This window comes from Lacerta agilis, chromosome 1, assembly GCF_009819535.1.
Source record: "Lacerta agilis isolate rLacAgi1 chromosome 1, rLacAgi1.pri, whole genome shotgun sequence".
NCBI lineage: Eukaryota > Metazoa > Chordata > Lepidosauria > Squamata > Lacertidae > Lacerta > Lacerta agilis.
In genome coordinates, this window is record NC_046312.1 from 104,788,728 (window position 1) to 104,808,479 (window position 19,752).

At 40.9% G+C, this 19,752-nt stretch overlaps 1 protein-coding gene across 2 annotated transcripts in view; it reads left to right on the top strand.

Moving 5' to 3' along the window:
* PSMD14 (proteasome 26S subunit, non-ATPase 14) overlaps nucleotides 1-19,752 on the top strand; it is a 58,965-nt gene that overhangs the window by 17,110 nt on the left and 22,103 nt on the right. For both annotated transcript variants that reach the window (XM_033165864.1, XM_033165856.1), the window contains exons 4-7: nucleotides 5,213-5,284; nucleotides 5,884-6,003; nucleotides 8,628-8,698; nucleotides 9,607-9,757. In XM_033165864.1, coding sequence (XP_033021755.1) covers nucleotides 5,213-5,284; nucleotides 5,884-6,003; nucleotides 8,628-8,698; nucleotides 9,607-9,757 — 414 coding nt within the window. The remainder of the gene's footprint in view (nucleotides 1-5,212; nucleotides 5,285-5,883; nucleotides 6,004-8,627; nucleotides 8,699-9,606; nucleotides 9,758-19,752) is intronic.

Here is a 19,752-nt window from a genome sequence, read left to right on the forward strand (position 1 = left end):
ATATTTTGTTAACATATTAACGAGCTTACAGATATGCACAGTAGCGTGCAAAGGAATTGGTTATGGTATGGATTTAAGAAGGTTCAGTGTTCCTTGCAACTTTCAGAGGGCATTCTCTAGACAACATTCTTCAGTATAAATTAAATAATCAGCTTCTATGTGAGTGATTTAGCATCTTCCCTTTTTTTGAAGGAAGTTTGCTGCATTACTGCTTTTCTTCATGGGGCTGAACATTGTAAGACTAGCTGTCATTGGGAGAAGATTTTCTTTAAATTCATCTGATTTTAAAATATGGGTTTAAATACTTGTCCAGATTTCTGACATTTTGTATCAGAACAAAAACACAACCAGCTGTGTCTTTGCTATAGGTTTTCAGGTTACAGTGGTACCTTGGTTTGCATACGTTTTGGATTACAAACAGGTCAAACCCGGAAGTGCGTGTCCCGGTTCACAACTTTTCTTTTGGATTACAACCCCCCCCCTTTTTTTAATACGAACAATTTTTTTTTAGAGGCCCCATTGGCGAAAGCGCGCCTTGGGTTACAACCTGTCTTGGTTTACAAACAGATGTCCAGAATGGATTATGGTTGTAAATCAAGGTACCACTGCATTTAGTCCAGACATTTTCAAAGTCCGTTTCGGTGGCCTAATCCGGCCTGCCGGTTGGTTTATTTCTCGGGTTAAAATCGTAACAATTTTGCAACTTTGGTCGGCCCTCACGGCCCTTCACTTCATCAAATATGGCCCCCTTTGAAAAAAGTTCGGACACCACTGTCACTATGGAAGTTACTAACATTGTTTTCATGGAATTGGGCAGCCTTGTAAAGAAGTCCGCAGCAGCTACAGTGGTACTTTGGTTTAAGAACAGCTTAGTTTATGAACAACTTGGATTAAGAACGCTGCAAACCTGGAAGTAGGTGTTTTGGTTTGTCAACTTTGCCTTGGAATAAGAACATGTTGAGTGTGTTCCATTTGTAAATTGAGTCCCCCGCTGCTATGGGAAAGCACACCTTGGTTTAAGAACGCTTTGGTTTAAGAACAGACTTCCGGAATGGATTAAGTTCGTAAACCAAGGTACCACTGTACTAGCCTGCAGTGTGCTATCAGAAGAGGACCAGAAACTTTGTCTCTTCTGCAGCCACCCACTGCACTTCCCTGCTCAGCAGTTCCTTGCATCTCTGGCTATAAAGCTTGTCCTTAAATACAAGACTGCACTTGGGATTGCAATCATATGTCCATATACAGTTGAATGTGTTTTTTTTAAGTAAATGTGAAAATGTATCCACATTGGCAACATTTAAGGGTAGCCACACTAAGCAAACTGAAGAAGTAATTGATATATAGTAGTTCTCTTTCAATTAGAATATTTGAGAGTAGGATGTATTGAGTCTGTATTTTGACTGATTGAGTACATTTCACTTTTGCTATGTAAACCTTAGGGATATTTTCTTTAGCAGTTCTAACAAAGTAGAGGCGGGATAGTGTGTGCATGTATATTGATAACTTGTGGCTAAATTAAGGGACACTGTGAACACCACTGAGAGCAAAGCAGCAATGTGTGAAGGCCTAGAGGGTAGAAAGTGTCGTTCCACTTCAGGTAAAAATGTGAAATACTTGAACGACTCACATTCTAGTATTAGCTGACTGCGTTGGGCATAAACAGGCCCCATTGGCGAAAGCCAATTAGTTTCTGGACTACAACTCCCATCAGCCCCAACCAGCATATGGGATGATGGGAGGTGTAGTCCAACAACATCTGGAGGGCTGCAGGTTGTGCACCCCTGCTATAGGCCATTGGCAAGAAGTTACAGTTCCCTTTCCTTGCTTCCGTGCTACTGCCCCCTAGATCTCATACTACAAATAGTTTCTGTCCTTGTGGAAAATGTTCTACCAAATCCCATTATGCTCCTTTGCCCCTTTTTCAGTTTCCAGTGCCTCTTTTTATGCACACACAAACATATACATCTTTTGCTCAAGTTACTTACTCCAGATTATCTTCAGCATGTTGGTTTTCCACACTATTCCAGCTGATGATAATGGGTTGCATCCAGTTTAGTCATCTGGTTAGTGCCATGACTTCTGCTTAGGGACTTGGTCTTCCTCTTTCTGTACCCCACCCCAATCTGTTGTGGAGCAGATTTGGAGGGGCACAGTTGTGAAAGTGGAAGTCTTTGCACCAACACAAAGACTTTGTTGGATGCAACCCAGTGGTGGTAAGCACTAGTAATAAATTAAAAGTTGCCAATCCTTGCATTCAAATTCCCAGTCTAATAGAGATGATAACAACAGGAAAAAATTCTCTCATCCCCCTTGGACTGCAAAGCTAAAGGGCAGTATTGGGCTCTGCAATGGGTTGGGGACTTTTTAGCTAATAAGGATTTTTTTGCTGCACATTTTGGTTTTGAAATTTTTTATTTCTTTCATTGTCACCTGATAATTTAAAGCTAGTCTGAAACAATATACCGGTATACAGAATTTTTTAAAAAAATGCATAAATCTCTGCTACCTTATAGGGGAAACAAAAAGCAAATGAACCATTAACCTACAGACACTTTAGTAACGCAAAAAGAGAGAGAGTGAAAAACCATGACCATTTTAATACATACCCTATGAAATAATTTTTCTCCAGTTTTTCTCCCTACTTATTCCTTAAATAATAATTCACTTTTGCCATTGGCAGCATATGTGGAAAACCTTTTCATAACCATTTGGTTGCAGATGGAATGGATGGCTGCCTTCACGTTGGCATATATATAATCCTAGCAGCAGTTATCATATATGATATTTATTCTTTATGTTGCAGTCTTAACTGAATCCTTCACATAGTTTAGCAAGATCATAAGTGGTTGGCAAGCAACTTTGTACCCAAAGGTTTTGATTATTTGAATACTGATCTTTCCCCAAACTTTTTTTGCTAGTTCCCACTTCCACCACACATGATAAAAAAGTTTCCCAATTATATTCCACATTTCAAACATTTCAGTGAATAGTTGGTATTGATTTTTTAAAATCCTGACAGGTGTTGTATGCCACCTACTCATTCATTTTTTCGCAATTTTCTCTTACCTTCATATTCAGAGAAAATTTATATCCAGTTTTCCAGCTTGTAAGCTTGACAGCCGCCCTCAATTGATGTGACCTACTTTGGGAGAAAATATTGTCTAAAGTGGAATTGAAATGTAGCAAATAAGTGGGAATGGGAAGAGAGAGGAAAGCAAGCATTGGAGCAGCTTCTCATTCACTGGCGGATGGGTGGGGCCAAGTTGCCAGGATGCTATTCCTGGGAGGCAGGGGTTGCAGTCTTCTAGTGGCTGTTGGTTCCCTGGTCAGTGGTTGATTCCCTGGTCAGGATATGCCTCCCCTAAGTCTCTGCAGTCCCAAAGAATTATGACAATTATTTTCATAGTGCCTTTCAGGAAGCATCTATTAATGCAGAGTTGCACAGCCCATTGACATCAGGTGAGAGTTACTGTTGTTAGTTGCAGCTCTTACAGTGATGTTTTTTGCAGGGACTTTGGGCTGGTCCTTGTCCACTAAGGCCCCACTTCATTGGAATTCCCTTCCCAGAGAAGTAAATACTCATTTTTGCTGTCATTGGAAGGCATGTAAAAAGCTTTTTCCTGTTTACACCAACTTCTCTCCCCCCCCCAACCAACCCCCCATTAATGTACAGTACTGCTACACTTTTTGTTTTATTTCCTATTTTTAATGCATTTTTTGCTGCTTCAAATACAATTAAAAGAAGCAAGACATCACTATAAAATAAAATAAAAATCACTGATTTTCTTCATCATCATCCTTGATAATCAATATATACAAGCTATTCTTTGTGGAGTTTATTCTAGGCTTACCAATCACTTTTAGAAAAAGATTTAGTACCACTGTCATCATTCACAGGAAGCACCTTGCTTCCCAGGAAGGGCATTTTCCCCCTCTCAAATGCTAGTTGGCATTCTCCACTTGAGCAATACACAGCACTGGCCTCGGCCATCATTCACACCTAGGACAATTGTGCTAATTTTTTATTAGCTACTCATGAAGCAAAGAGCACAGTATTTTGTTCACAGCTTTTCCACCTAGGGATTGGAGGTCCATTTTTCTCTCACTGCACCAGTAGATCTGCAAAGTGCTCCCATAGCCTTTTTCTTCAAGTCCTCTTTAGCTGAAAACTGACAAAGCAAAGGGAAAGCAAAGGAAATTGTGTTTGTGTTGGTGCCAGTTAATCATGCTAGCCCAGCAGCATTTATATTCACACCACTGTAAGAAACATGCAGTTAATTGGTGAGTTGGAGATAGATAGATAGATATATATATCTGAGGAGACTTCCTGCAAGATTTAATTCACTAATAGAACTTCATTGGAGTCCAAGCCTGTATCATTGATAAGATTTTCACTAAGCACAGTATTTTTGATTTTTAAATACTGAGTAGATAGATGATCAAAGAAACACAATTATCGTCACTTAGACTAAATCACTAGTTTATATAGGGAAGTGCTCTTTATCGACTTTGGCCAGGATCCAGAGACACGTGTGTTTGTGTGTGCCTGCACGCACATGCTAATCCACTAAGAATACTTAGCATTTGTATGATGCTTTAAAGCAGCTTTCAACCTTGGGTCCCCAAATGTTTTTTGACTGCAACTCCCATCATCCCTGGCGATTGTCTAAGCTGTCTTGGGGAGGTTGTACTCCCAACAGCATATGGGAACCAAAGGCTGAAGGCTACTTTAAAGTGTTGAGAGCATTTCACATTATTGTGCTGTATTCCATTCAACAACCCCCCGTAAGATTGGTCAGTTTTATCCTCATAGCTCAGATGCTGGGCTGAGACCAAGAGAGTGGCATGCCAAGGGCTGCATACTGAGTTTGTGACAGTGGCAAGGTGGGAAGTATAGACTTCTGATTCATAGTTCAATGTATTAACAACAAAGGAAGATGGTTTGATAGGTTTTCTTCCTCCAGCTTGTAGCCCTTGGCCCTTCAGGTGCTTCCCCTGCTATTCAGCTGAATCTTTTAGGGAGACCAGTTGGAGACTGATGGGCAGAAGAGGGAGATGGAAGATGCTATAAAATGGGGATCTGGATTCCTCTTGTCTTGTACGTCAAATGCTGTCATTGATAGGACAGAATGTGTACATGCGTTGCCTTTCTAGAATAAAACCTTTTATACATGAATCTGAAGGCATGGTGATGTGTTTCTTCTTTGCCTAGGGGCCTCCTACTGACGCTCCTGCAGTTGACACTGCTGAACAGGTTTACATCTCTTCCCTTGCGCTTTTGAAGGTAAGTATTTGTGTTTTGTTGGATGATATTTCACAAAGCCCTGCATATATCTTTCTCCACTATGAACAAGTGAGACACTTCAGTAATCCTTGAATGCCAACAATATACTACTACTACTACTACTACTACTACTAATAATAATGTATTCTATTCTTGGGCAATATTTATTCATTCATTCATTCAATTAATTTATATCCTGCCTGCCCTTTATCTGAATCACAGCATAAGTTGTTGTAATGTTACTATTTTTAAAACATTTTCATACCTTGATTTCTCAAAGCCAAACAAGGTGTCTTACTGTCCCATTGTCTTTTGAATACAAACTCTTGAATTTCTGTCTGCTATTGTGGCATGTGCCCTTGGGGAAGGGGGTATTTTAAGTGATTTGCATAGCTTGAAGAAGTTTCAGCTTTTTCAAGAAAATAAGACCTTGTAATTAAATTAAGCCAATTGTAGTACGAAAGGAGTGAATATGTATATGTATTAACTTCAGACCTTTGGTGTTACATGGATATTTCAAGTTCATTTTATTACTTTACATAGCAGAGTCAAATGTATCCCTTGAACAGTCTTTCAGTAGAATTTGACCTTCTTTCCAGATGTTGAAGCATGGTCGAGCTGGCGTTCCCATGGAAGTTATGGGGCTGATGCTTGGAGAATTTGTTGATGACTATACTGTCAGAGTGATTGATGTGTTTGCTATGCCACAGTCGGGAACGGTAAGTGCTCTTCAGTGAGTGAATGTGTTATGTCCAGTTGTACCCCAAGATCCTTTCCTTCCCTACATGTGTGATGGTTGTGAAAAGAATACTGATGGCTGTAGTAGTATGTCTATCCGGGCTGCAAGAAATTGTGGTCTGTTAGGACTGGACAGTGTGTTATTAGCTTTATATACCTTGGTTCCTCAGTGGTATAGTGCTCACAGTTTCATAGCTAGATCTGTTCAATTGCAGAAAGTATTGAGCTTTTATTGTTAACAGCACAGAAAGTGGGATTTAAAATATATCGTGCTTTTTCCATAATAGTACTTCTGAACCTATTTATCAGATTCCTTTTGAGTGTGGCTCAGCTTATGCTTCAGATATTTCTATTACATTTAGGGGTTGCTCTGTGTAACTTGGTTCTAATGGAACTTGAGTCTGAAGCTCATAGTTGTTCGAAGGCACAGACTACTGTGTCCTGGTTTACAAGTTACAAGGATGTGCACCCAAATTCTATGGGATGCTGCTCCCATCTTACTTGTATATATGTATTGTGAATTTATAAGCTGCCCTTGAGCATTAAGGTTTCCAGGATTTTAAAGAAATAATAATAAAATATATAAACTTGGAAATAGTAGAATCACAAAAGCCAAATGAGAAACCACATAAGAAGAGGCATAAAAATAAAATCATGTTGTCAATATTTATTAATTCCTGGAATTTTAAAAAAAAGATTTTGACACTGAAATTACATCACCATTAGTGTCTGGTGAGCTTTTCTGGGAAGATCATCCCAAACATGAGTCACCATAACTTCTCCAGTCATTTTTATGTGGCCACAGCTCAGATGGGGGCCTCTCGTGATAACTACAAGGTTCAGGAAGGTTCATATGGTAGGTTCCTAGCCATTTAGGGCTTTATAGGTTATGAATTGTGTCCAGAAACAGTGTGGCTGTTTTTAAGTACTGCTGATATGCTTCCTAAAAACAGCCCTAATTGGTAACCTGGTAGATGTGTTTTGTACTAAAAGATGTTTCTGATAAGTCTTCGAAGGCAGTACATTGCACTAGTAGAATGTTAGCAAAGCATGGATAACTGTGGTTAAACAATCTGTTCAGGATTGCATCTGCTGCCACCAGCATCTCCAGTGCCTCACCTGTATTCAGTGAAAAGGAGAAATAGAGTTGGGTGGCAGGTGTTCAGAAGTACAAGGGATCCCACTGAACAGTAGTCTCCCATTCAAGGAATTGTCCATCCAGGGAGGAGTGGAACTGCTGAAGTACACTGCTCCAATTCCCAAATCACTCAGCATATCTAGTACAATTTGTTACTGAAAGCTGCTACTGTTGAGATGTCCAAGTAACCAGGGCAGTTTCTGTGCCTTAAATCAGCTGTCATGGATCTGGATAATTTTCACCCAAGAGTCACTGAAGTTCTACAAGAACCACCCATTCAAACACTTTACCCAGGAACTGGATATTGGTGAGCAGCCACTAGTTATAGTTCTTGGTATCTAAGGATGTTTTCTGTTGTGGCTGCCTCTCAAGTATCTCCTTCAAGGTGGCCAGGACCGCTTCTTCTTGCAAAAAAGTATGATTATGAGCAAACGTAATCGAGCAACCAGGTGGTCAGCCACACATCCCGCCAAACAACTTGTTGTGGCCCAAAGGTGTGACCAACTAAAACTGGTCCTACAGAATCAGTGGAACAATTTGTACACCTCTGTTGTCAAAGTGGATATGAGCAGCTATGTCCTGTTAAGTGCTTTGCTTATAAGTCACAATGGGCTAATGAGGGTTCCCTCACATTGCCCTTATTTCACAAATCTTTTGGGGAAAGTTCCATTGAATGAAACTGCAAGATGGTGGAGAATCATAGTGTTGGAAAGGACCCCAAGGGTCATCTGGCCAACCCCCTACAGTGCAGGAATCTACTTGCCCTATGGACCTGAACCCACAACCCTGAAATTGAGAGTCTCATGCTCTACCAACTGAGCTATTTTTTTCCTACTGATGTATGCACTACTGGCTGATTGAGGATGTTTTGTCACCAGCAGTAAATCTGAAACCAAGCAGCAGACATGAATACTCAGGAGGACAAAGAAATTGAGTATTGACTTCTGAATATTGACAGTGGGCTTGCCCAGAAGCCTTTTGTAAACAGAGACTACAATATGAACACTAAGAGATGTACAAATTGTTCTTGGGTTTTATAAAAAATATGCAAATAGTTAACATTTTATACATTTGAACAACTAAATCATCACATATTAAAATTAGGTTTGCTAGCAAGTATGATGCAGAAGCTACTGTGTGTTCATTGGATATGGGAGGACTAAACATTTAATTTCTGCCTGTATATGAAGTTCACTGGATGGTCTTGTACAAATTGTTCATAGCCTTTATTCAGTTCACTGGGATGTTGTGAGGTTGATACTGCTCTGAGCTCATAGAGGAGAAGGGGAGGATTAGATACAATATGTCCTAAAAAATTCTTAGAATTCTTAAAAGGTTACTTCTAAAATACCATGTAACCTTTTTATACACGAGCAGATTGTTACTTGCATGTGTGCAAGAAAAGTCTTTTCATAAATACCTGTAAACTAGATTATTTTTATGCTGTTAATCTGTCTCCAAATCCAGGGGGTCAGCGTAGAGGCGGTTGATCCTGTGTTTCAAGCCAAAATGTTGGATATGCTAAAGCAGACTGGAAGGTAAAGAATTTCTCAATTGGTTTTTTAAAAAGGAATAAATCATTCAAGCCCTAGTTTCCTCTTGACTCATTTACTATTACTGCAGCAGAAGCAATTGGTTTAGTCTTGTACAACTAATATCACATGTTACAAAAGCCTAATCATGGGCTTGCTATCTTGTGAGAATACATACAATAAGATTGCATCCAACTCTGCTTTTGGTTGGAACTATTGCATACATTGAATTAATATTCAGCTGACAGCTTCCACTTGTACAAAATAGACTGTTACCACCCCAACTCTGATTTTTTCAGCTATGGTGGTCTGTACACCACAGTAAAGGTTACCTGATAAAAAGGCATCCAAATATTTAAACAAATTTTGTTACTTCACTTGGGGTCTCTCAACAGTTGTCATCTGCTTGCTCAAATTCTTATACTGCAGCAGAAACTTCAAAATTACTGTTAACAAAAGATTCAACAGCTGAGCAGAATAGTGCAAATTGCTTTTTGACTGAGTTCCTAGTTCTACTGCTGGTTTAATTGATATTTAATCTTTTCCCACCGTTTTTTCCTGTCGTCCATGTCTGAAATGGACATTCTGCTGTGAAAAGCCAACTTTTGGTGGCAGTGAGTTCGCGAAGGTATTTGCTGAAGTGCTGAAAGGGTAAAAACTGTATTGGGAGATGTGGTAGGAGGGTGAAAAAGTGAGAGCCTGATGCTACCAATGCTAATATACAATCCCTTAATTGATTGCACTCCTTTGTCACATATTAATGTTTTTAACACAATCTAGTGAACAGCGATTTAAATGTTTCTAATGGTGCCTTTTCACATCTCAGGGTTTCATTTCCTACTGAAAACATCCATATTTCATTGCAGCTTTTCATATTTTGTGATGGTAATCTCCAAATGCCTTCTTTGTTACAGACCTGAAATGGTTGTTGGCTGGTATCACAGTCACCCTGGCTTTGGCTGCTGGTTGTCTGGTGTAGATATCAATACTCAGCAGAGTTTTGAAGCCCTGTCCGAAAGAGCTGTAGCTGTAGTGGTGGATCCCATTCAAAGCGTGAAAGGAAAGGTATGTATTAGTTTCTGTTGCATACAGAAGTATGGATGTGACAATGTTAATATCTCATTAATGAGAATCCAGAATGCCTCTATGGGATTTTAAGTTGAAAATCCCATGGAGGCATTCTGGATTCTCATTAATGAGATACTATTAACATTGTCACATCCATACTTCTGTAGATGGAAATAGCTCAACTTGGTCCTGTAATTGCTGTCTCTTTTTTTCCTTTCCCTCTTTGCTCTTGAAGAGCCCTTCTGTGCTTACTTAACGTCGTTTATGAATTGCTTCCCATAAAAGATTTGACAATAAAGACATACATAATTTCAATAAAGACATACAGTTTCAATCCAACACAGATGAAAAACTGGGATAAAAAAATATCCACTTAAAAGCATTTTGTGATAGAAGTTTTCAGAACGGATGGTAGAGACAATGCGTTTCTGATATGCAAGGAGAGGGCATTCTAAAGGGTAGGTACCTTCACACTGAATTGTCCAATTCCTACATTGTGCAGAGCGGACCTTCTGATAAGATGGCATCTGCAGGAGGCCCTTTCCTGCAGAGTACAGTGATCAGTTGGGTATATAAGGGGTGAGGCAATCTTCTAGGTATACTATCTTCAGCTGAATAACGCTTTCAGAACCAGCACTAGTACCAGCACCTTGAACATATTCCGGTAGCTAATTGACAGCTAGTGCAAGCTTTTTAGCAGCTGTGTAACATGATGGTCAGATTTTGAACCCAGTGAGCAATTGAGTTGCTGCATTTTGTTTATAGGTAACATCTCTTTAAAAAAAACACAATACCCTAAGGCTATAATCTTAAATTAGAAATTTATATGAAATTAGAAAGCGGGTCCCATTGAAACCACGGTTTTTCTGAGTAAATGTGTTTAGAGTCAGATTAGGAACTTGCCTGTGATGTAAGCATTTGCTATTTTAGCAGGGACTTTATTTTAGGGTTTTTCTTGTAACAGTTGCTTACGTACATTTGTAAGCAGCCTTGCTCTTTTAAATTGAGGCAGAGCTTAATTTTTAAAAAGAAATAAATGAGTTCAAAGCCTGGCAACATAAATAATCTGCCCTATTAGATTGAGCTGGATTCGATCTTTCATGGATAGAAATAACACTCTTGCTTTATAGAGCAGGAGCACAACACTTTGTGTGTTCCTCCAAATGTTTCGGAATAAAAACTTTCCCCAAAGACTTTGCAGCCATTCACGTTTTAGGGTAAGTTTGCAGATGAATGATTATGTGAAATCATTATGAAAAGAGATTAACTTGCAAAGCATATTGGGTTATAGTTTGTCCTTTGTTGAAATCTCTTTTGTTCTTGTTTGGTTCTTTCTTTTTTTTATTTCTTTCTAGCCCCATATGCCATTTTCCTATTTCCTGCCTCATGACAGCAGGGAGCAGCTCTATTATCACCTTCACAGAGCTGTCTGCAAATGTGAGAGGCAATTCGATTTTGCTCAGCCACAGGGAGAGTGGATTAGAAAAACTTCAGAACATACAGAAATTGGCTAGTTGGTTACTGCTTTAAAATACTGCTGAGGTGTTTTGTTTGAGCATGCTTTTCTATTGTATTGCAGAATAGTCATTAAATTAATAGTATGTATGGCATTTATACAGTTTTATAAATATTTTTAAGTATTTAAGTCTTGTGTTAATGGTTTTGGGATGGTAATGCAGGTGAGCAGCTAATATTGCTGCTGTAGTTATGATGAGATGTCAACTTGCATGCGTATTATAACAACATAGAATTGTTGTTTGTTGTTAACTTTCATTTTTAAAAGCCAAGAATGTTGGTACAAGTGTGTTGATTTAACAAAACAAAAAGGAATTAAAAAAAAATTCAAGTATCTGAAGTGCAGGATATTATTCAGGCATATCGAGAGCTGAAATACTTTCAGAGATTTTGAGGAGCACTGTGCATTGTTTTTGGTGCTAGTCTTCAGTTTGCCTTCAAGATCTCTCATTTGATACAAAGTCTTGTACCATTGTTTTTGTATTGTTTCAGAATATCTATAGCTTCCGTTGTTATTATTTGAGCCCATTTAGTATCGCTTTCTGTAGTAAACAATAACATGTATAAAGAGTTACTTAGCCTGGTTCACCACATGTTTAATTGGCAACTTTGGAATGAATAGAAGTGGAGGTAGAGTTTCTTAATTCTAATAAATACCTATGTAGCCCTTGGACATGAAACTTTCCAGTTATGAAGCTTTCCCGGCTGCTGCTGCTGCTGCTGCTAGGCATTATGAAGACTCTAAACTGTATCCACAGCCATTTCCTTTCTTCCGCTAAATATTTCACTTGTATCTATCTCTGCTTAGACCTGTAAGCCACATCTCATCCTGCATTTGTTGTGGGACGGGGTTGAGATGTAGGGGCCTGCAATAAATCAAGCACAGAGCATGATGTTGGAATAAGCTCTTGTACTCCTCCATACACCACTTACTGAAAATTTTGGGTGGGTAGAGTGGTGTTGCCTGAGAGGGCTTCCTCAGCGCTTCAAGATGCCTGGATTCTTTGGAAGATGGGGGAATAGATTCACAGGTACTCTCGCTGCCAATTCTCATAGGGAATTGCCTTAATATATTGCAGCAATTAGGAGAGAGGACTGTCTCAAGTCTTCCTAGTTGCTAAGGCATGCATAAAAAAAAGAAAGTGGGATTAGTGCCCTACGCTTCCCACACTCTGCTCCCCTTATTTTGTTGAGCTAAACTTGTAACTGATCAAACGTGTGTCCAGATAAATGACCTGCTGTGCACTAGTAGATCATTTAAAAATAGGTAGAACCAGATCTGGCCATGAAATGAGTCTTGTTAAAAACTCCAGCATAACAGGCCAAAATCAATTAGGGAAAATTAAGTTGAGTTGATTTCACCACATAAAATGGTTATCTGAAGTGGACTTAATGTCTATACCTTCTCAGGGTTTTGTTTTTTTGTTATTTGTTTAGGGGCCATGGCTCAGTAGTAGAGCATCTGCTTTGCATGCAGAAGGTGCCCGGTTCAATCCCTGGCATCTCAAGGTGGGGCTGGGCAAGATTCTATCTGAAACCTTGCAGAGCCACTGCTGGTCAAGGTAGACAGTGCTGAGCAACCTGGACCATTGGCCTGACTCTGTTTAAGGCAGCTAAATATGTCCTTATTATCTGCTTATCCACTCTGATGTAAGGAAGAGATTGATGGAGATGAAGCTTCATTTTATCTCTCTGTAGAAACTCCTGTATTTATCCCAGGCCATAGCGAATCCACCTCCTAAGCAGTAGCTAATAGATGTAATTTGTTGGAAGCAAGCAATCTGCCAAAGAATAACTGCACCTACCTATGATGTAACATGGTGACAAAATGACACAATGAGTGTAAAACCCCATACAGGGGTGCTTGCCACAAGTTCAGGTGCCCCATTAACCTCAGTCTGCCATATCATTTTCTGTATGTTCTGTTTTCCACCCCAGCAGCTACTCTCACTTTAGAATCTGTAGTTCCTTTGTTCTCGGTTTGTTGTGAATTATTATAAAGAGAGAAAATTGGATACATTCGAAAGTGCTTGTGCATGGCGAGGTATAGTAAGTAAAATTATAACATTCCTTTTGCAAATTGATGGTGGCTCCCCTCCCCTTGTTTTTCGAAGGGTACTTTGGAGTGGTGAGTACCATGAGACCAGTTTTCCCCCCAGAGCATCTTATTTGCTTAAACCTCACATCAATTTTTCCACACAATATGAGGCATCACATCTTTACTGTTCTTTTATTTTAATGTTGGTTTCTCACTGCAGTTTTTATCTTTAGCTTGCTTTGTTCGTTTGTGATACATTTTTTTAAAAAATACTGTATTAAGCGTCCTTTTTGCTCAAAGACCCCAAAGGGATAAATTTTTACAACATTTTTTTATGTGCACATTAAAACTGCAACCCCAATGAAATGTTGAGATTGAGCATTCCCCACTCTTTCTTTCAATCCCCAAATGTACACTAGTAGTAAAAACCCAGCTTCAGCATGTTAGCTCACTGACAGAAAGTGCAGTGCTTTCATTCAAGATCGGTGGCACATGGTCTCATCAGGTTGCCCCACTTTCCCAACCTAGCAGGTGCATTCTGCACTAGCTGCTGTCTCCAGACCATCCACAAGTGCATTACAATAGTCCAAGCAGAAGGTCACCAGAACGTGGACAGTTGAGGCCAGGCTATTTTATTCCAGGAACTGCTGTAGCTGGCGAACCAGCCTAAGCTGGACATAAGCACTCCTAGCCCCAGAAGCCACTTGAGACTCAAGTGATAGGTTAGAATCTAGGAGTACTCCTAGGCTTTGGATGTATTTTTTTTCAGAGGGGGTGAAACTCCACCCATAGAAGAGGTCGTCCGCCTAATTCCCAGGCACAGGAACCTCCCACCCACACTGCCTCTGTCTTACCAGGATTCAGCTTTAGGTTTACACATCCCCATCCAGCTTTCAAATACCGGTCCAACACTTGCATAGTAGCCATTCCTGGTTCAGATGCAGTGGGGAGAGACAGAGCTGTATGCCATCATCATTACTGAATAGCATAAGAGAAGGAATAGACCCTTGCAAGAGACCACAGCTCAAAAGCCACAGAGCCAAGCAACAGTCTACTAGTATTACTAATATTACTTTCTACTAAAGGCCCTATGGATAGGAGCAGAACCATCCTAATACAGCATCTCCAGTACCCACCCCCAAGTAATACCAGAAGGTCAGTGCTGTCAAAAGCTGTTGAGAGGTCAAGGAGAATAAACAGTCGCCGTGCCCCTCTCTAGAGATTATCAGTCAGGTCAACCAAGGCTGTTTCAGTTATAAAACCTGGCCTGAAACCTGCCGTGACTTCTTGATCACCTGGATGGTAGATTTCTGACTCACACAGGGACTTCTAACTGCCCACTTCATCCTCAGAAAACCAAGGAGCATTCCAGGTTCCCTTGGCCAGAGAGTGTGCTTACAAGTGACCATGTAAATAGTGGTTATCTGCTGTGCTCAGAGTGCAGTTACCTGTATGCAAAGGGGTTGGATCACTTGTAGACAGCAAATAATAATAATAATAATAATAATAATAATAATAATAATAATAATAATAATAATACCCCACCCATCTGGCTGGGTTTCCCCAGCCACTCTGGGCAGCTCCCAACAGAATATTAAACAGAATAAAACATCAAACATTAAAAACTTCCCTAAACAGGGCTCCCTTCAGATGTCTTCTAAAAGTCAGATAGTTGTTTATTTACTTGACATCTGATGGGAGGGCGTTCCACAGGACAGTCGCCACCACCGAGAAGGCCCTCTGCTTGGTTCCCTGTAACTTTGCTTCTCGCAGTGAGGGAACCACCAGAAGGCCCTTGGCAATGGGCTGGGCTGAACGATGGGGGTGGAGACGCTCCTTCAGGTATACTGGGCTGAGGCCGTTTAGGGCTTTAAAGGTCAACACCAACACTTTGAATTATGCTCAGAAGCATACTGGGAGCCAATGTAGGTCTTTCAGGACCGGTGCTATATGGTCTTGGCGGCCACTCCCAGTCACCAGTCTAGCTGCTGCATTCTGCATTGGTTGTAGTTTCCGGGTCACCTTCAAAGGTAGCCCCACGTAGAGCGCATTGCAGTAGTCCAAGCGGGAGATAACTAGAGCATGCACCACTCTGGTGAGACAGTCCGCGGGCAGGTAGGGGTCTCAGTTTGTGTACCAGATGGAGCTGGTAGACAGCTGCCCTGGACACAGAAGGGATTGATCCACTTGTAGATAGCTTCAACCTTCACTCCGAAACACCTCCGTATCTCTTACTCAGTGAACCTTTCTATCCACAACTGGGTCATCTCATTCAGAACCCAAATGCAATCCAGACTCACCCTGGTCTATCTTTACCTTCTATTGTCACATGGCAGGGGTCCAGACTCCCATGTCAACCCTCATAGTGCCTCCCCTTCAGAATTAACCCACTAGACTGGCTCATTCCTTTTTTATCTGTCCCCACCCAGATAGCAGTTGCTGGGAACTAGGACCAGGTGGTCGTCCCTGTCCCGTCCCCCGTCCCCCCGACAGCCTTTTCTTTTTATTTCAAGCAGTCAAGGCAGCAATGGCTGCTTTTGGGGAGCAGAGATGGTGGGTTCTGCTTGCAGCTGCCTCTCATTTGCTCCCCACATGCTCCCTGCTGTCCCCTCTTCCTGCAGCTTCAGAATGTTGGCCCCATATACATGATGCTGATACTGCATTTTGGGCCTTGATCCTTCATGTCCACTTAGCTATAGAGGTAATTGTACAAGACATAAAGATGGGTGAGGGAAAGAGTAATGGGATAGCAACATACAGAGAAACATTATTCTTGTGCTGTCTTAGGAAATGACACCTCCTTTTTTCATCCAAGTGCCGACTCATGGGCGAACCATGATTGAAAGCTGAATATGGGTGAGCCCTCCGAAGCAAAATCCTGAGCTGAAGAACTAACAATGGCTGGCAAATCTTGTACTCTGTGGGAGGTTTGGACTCCCACCATAAATAGTTCATTCCTCCGGCTGGTTGTCATGGAGTGATTTTGGTTCTGCATCTACTGCTAGCGCTGGCCAGGTATTCTTACAATGAGTTCCATCTGTTGAAAGGGCTGTGTCCTTGTGAGCTAGATAGGACCCGGCCACTGCAATCCATTCTGCCTTCAGTTTGTACAGATGGGGCAGCCCACCTCTTGGTTGGCAAGGCTACTAGGTGCACTTTATGTCACTGCTACAAAATTTGCATTGGTTCCCTAAATGTTGCCATAGCAAAAGTCAAAGGGCAGATTCTAGTTTCAGAAAGCCATAAGCACGTGGGCCCAGTGTGCTGTAGAAGCAAGAGCCCTTCCCCACAATTCCTGCCCCCCCCGGTACTCCTCCCTGGCATCAACCTAGAGTGCCTTCAAAACACTGCCATCTTTGTGCCATCTTCCAGTTGCAAAGGGTACACAGGTAAGTGATCTTGTTTGCTGTTCCCTGGTTATGGAACTGACTGTCCCCTTGGAGACTTCTGTAATCCAGTGCCTGAGGACCTTCCAGAAGTAGCTAAGATTGTCTTTTAATGGCTACAGTTCAGTCAGAGAGGTAAGCATTACCAGCTTCACTGTTATTTCTTGTAGCAGAACATAATTTATAGCAGTGTTTGCCACAGTGCAGTAAGTTGTTCCTGTGTGGAGGCAGGGAAGAAGCAATAGTGGGTTTAGGAAAGTAGCTATAGCAGACAGTTTTGCCTGAAAGCAGCGATCCTGGGTCACCACTGTGCACTCTGAACCATTCAGCTAGTGCTGCCCCCTCTTTTATTTTTGCGTTTTGTGGGGGGGGGGGCTGCTGCTTCCTCTTTCCCACTGTTCCCTGTTAGTGGTTTCTGATCTTCCTGCTTTCCTGTCATATTTTGTGCTTTTTCAGGTTTCAGTTTTTAAAAGAGTTTAGAAACGTTTGTTTGTTTGTTTGTTTAAAATTTGTTTAAAATTGTGTCTGCTATATTGTAGCCTGCAATAAGTTTCTTCATGATGTAATTTGTTTTGGTGAGATTGTTGTAGATTCATCCACAGTGCTTTCCTGTATGTAAATTGCTTCACAGCTTAGGAGTGTTTACATGCAGAGTGTTAATCTATACACTGAATAGTGCCCTTTCTTAAGCATTTTATTCTTACCTGTCTTCGGTCTAACTGGCTTATTTGGACAAATACGAAGAGCTTAGTGAATTGGTTGAGAGAAATGCCAACGAAATCAAGAAAACTTTAATGTTGATTTCTCTGGCCTCTCTGCATTACTGTGGGCTGTGTGACTGACACATTCAGATCTTCTGTAATGCAAGAAGATGACTTTGGCACAGATCTTTGGCTGCTTCTAAATGCAACTTCAGTTCTGTCAAGTTGACAACTTGGATCTGAAGCCTAACTCGTAAGCTCTCTTTTCAGTCATATCACAAATCCTCAACTCCAGTACTGACTCCAGTGTCTCGCTTTTCCCCACCCTCCATTATATTTCAGAGTGTTTGTAAGGAAGGAGTAGAAAGCTTGCCAAAGACATAGCATGCTAGACTACCATCTTTGAGCAGTTATATAGATTGTATGCTTAAGGCACATTTCTGACATACATTACATCTAATTTCAGTAATACAGCAACTTACGTCTGAACATTTTTTTCTCTTAACCTCACAAATCTTAATCACATGAGTAGGTAAAGGTAAAATTAGTCCTTGGAAACACTTCCAGAAATGAGCAGTTGCTCTCACCAGATTGAGGGAGGTTTTAATGCCACTCTATTCTGTCATGGTCAGACCACACTTGGAGAACTGTGTCCAGTTCTGGGTGCCATAGTTTAAGAAGGATATTGACAAAATGGGACATGTGCAGAGGAGGGCAACAAGGATGATCAAGGGACTGGAAGCAAAGCCTTATGAGGAATGGTTGAAGGATCTGGGTATGTTGAGCCTGGAAGAGAGGAGACTGAGAGGAGATATGATAGCCATCTTCAAATATCTTAAGGACTGCCACATGGAAGATGGAACAAGCTTATTTTCTCGTGCTTAGGAGAGTAGGACCCAAACCAATGGATTCTGACTAAACATCAGGAAGAACTTTCTGACAGTAAGAGCTATTTGACAGTAGATCAGACTCACTTGAAAAGCTGGAGGCTCTCCTTCCTTGGAGATTTTTAAGCAGAGGTTGGATGCCCATCTGTCATGGATGCTTTAGTTGAGATTCCTGCATTGCAGGGATTTGGACTAGATGACCCTCTAGGTCCCGTTCAACTCTACAATTTTATGATTCTGTGGCATAGAAGCTGATACAGGTTGTGATGCTAGTTCACCTTGTGCATGAAACAATACGTGTGTGTGTGTGTGTGTGTGTGTGTAGTATTGTGAAATACACATGCACAAGTGACGTAGCCTAAATGTTAGTTTGACGAGATATTCTCAACTAGATTGTTTGTCCCAGAACTCCATTCAGGTGATCCATGGAAAGGTTTTGGAACCGGCAAGAATTTCTGTCTCTGTCTCTGCACTTGATTGATTCTCTCCCCTGCCCCACAGATGATGGATAATCAAGACTGTTTGATTAGGGCTGGATTATCGAACAGGCTAACAAGGCTCTAACGTGGACCTATGATTTTTATAATATGGTGTTGGTGCAGCCTATTAATTTTTCCCTTTGAAAAATCAGTTAAAGTGGCCTTTCTCAGCATCCTGGCTTAGGGCCTGTGGTTTTCATAATATGGCATTGGTTTTGATACTGATACTGACACTGAAGAGATAAGCTCATTTTATTAAGTGGTCAGCAGAGACCCTAGCAATTTTAAAGTCATCCATAGAGGGGGGAAATTAGAACTGCCGGCTTATGCCTTGTTAGAATGTGCCAACTTCACAAACCTTGTTTCTGATAATAAACCTCAGACATGTACCAAGGGCATTTGCACAATTAACAGAACTACATCTAACAAGTGGCTTAATTCAAGTGACCAAACCATAGTTTGGAGGATCACAAATAAGACATGGATTCACACATAGGCTCCTCACCCCCTCCCATATGACGTGTGGCTTTCTTTTTTTCTGTTTAGTACAGTCCATAATTTCTCCACCGTCTGAATATGCAAAGTTTGGGGCTTCAGTTTCAGAAATCTGTTGGCGTGTTTCTGATTCTCCTTTTGGAAGGCAATCACTTATCAGTTGGCTAATTCAGACATCGTGACAAACTATGGTTAGTGCTAAGTAAGTAACGGGGAAAACCATACGTGAGTAGACTGGGAAAGGGAGAAGTAGAGTCTTGTGTGATTAGGAAGGTAATGAGGAATTGCATGCAACTGGGGCTCATTTATGTTCCTCCAAACAGTGATTCCATGGTTTGGTGGATCATCTTAGTAGACTCAATGTGGGTTTCCTCAACTGGCCATTAGTAGCAAATTGTATTCCAGTACCAGTTTTTATCTTCTGTCCAGTTAACTTTAATGTATGTATAATGCACATCTAAGAATTTTTAAAGGTTTTTTTTTTATTCCAT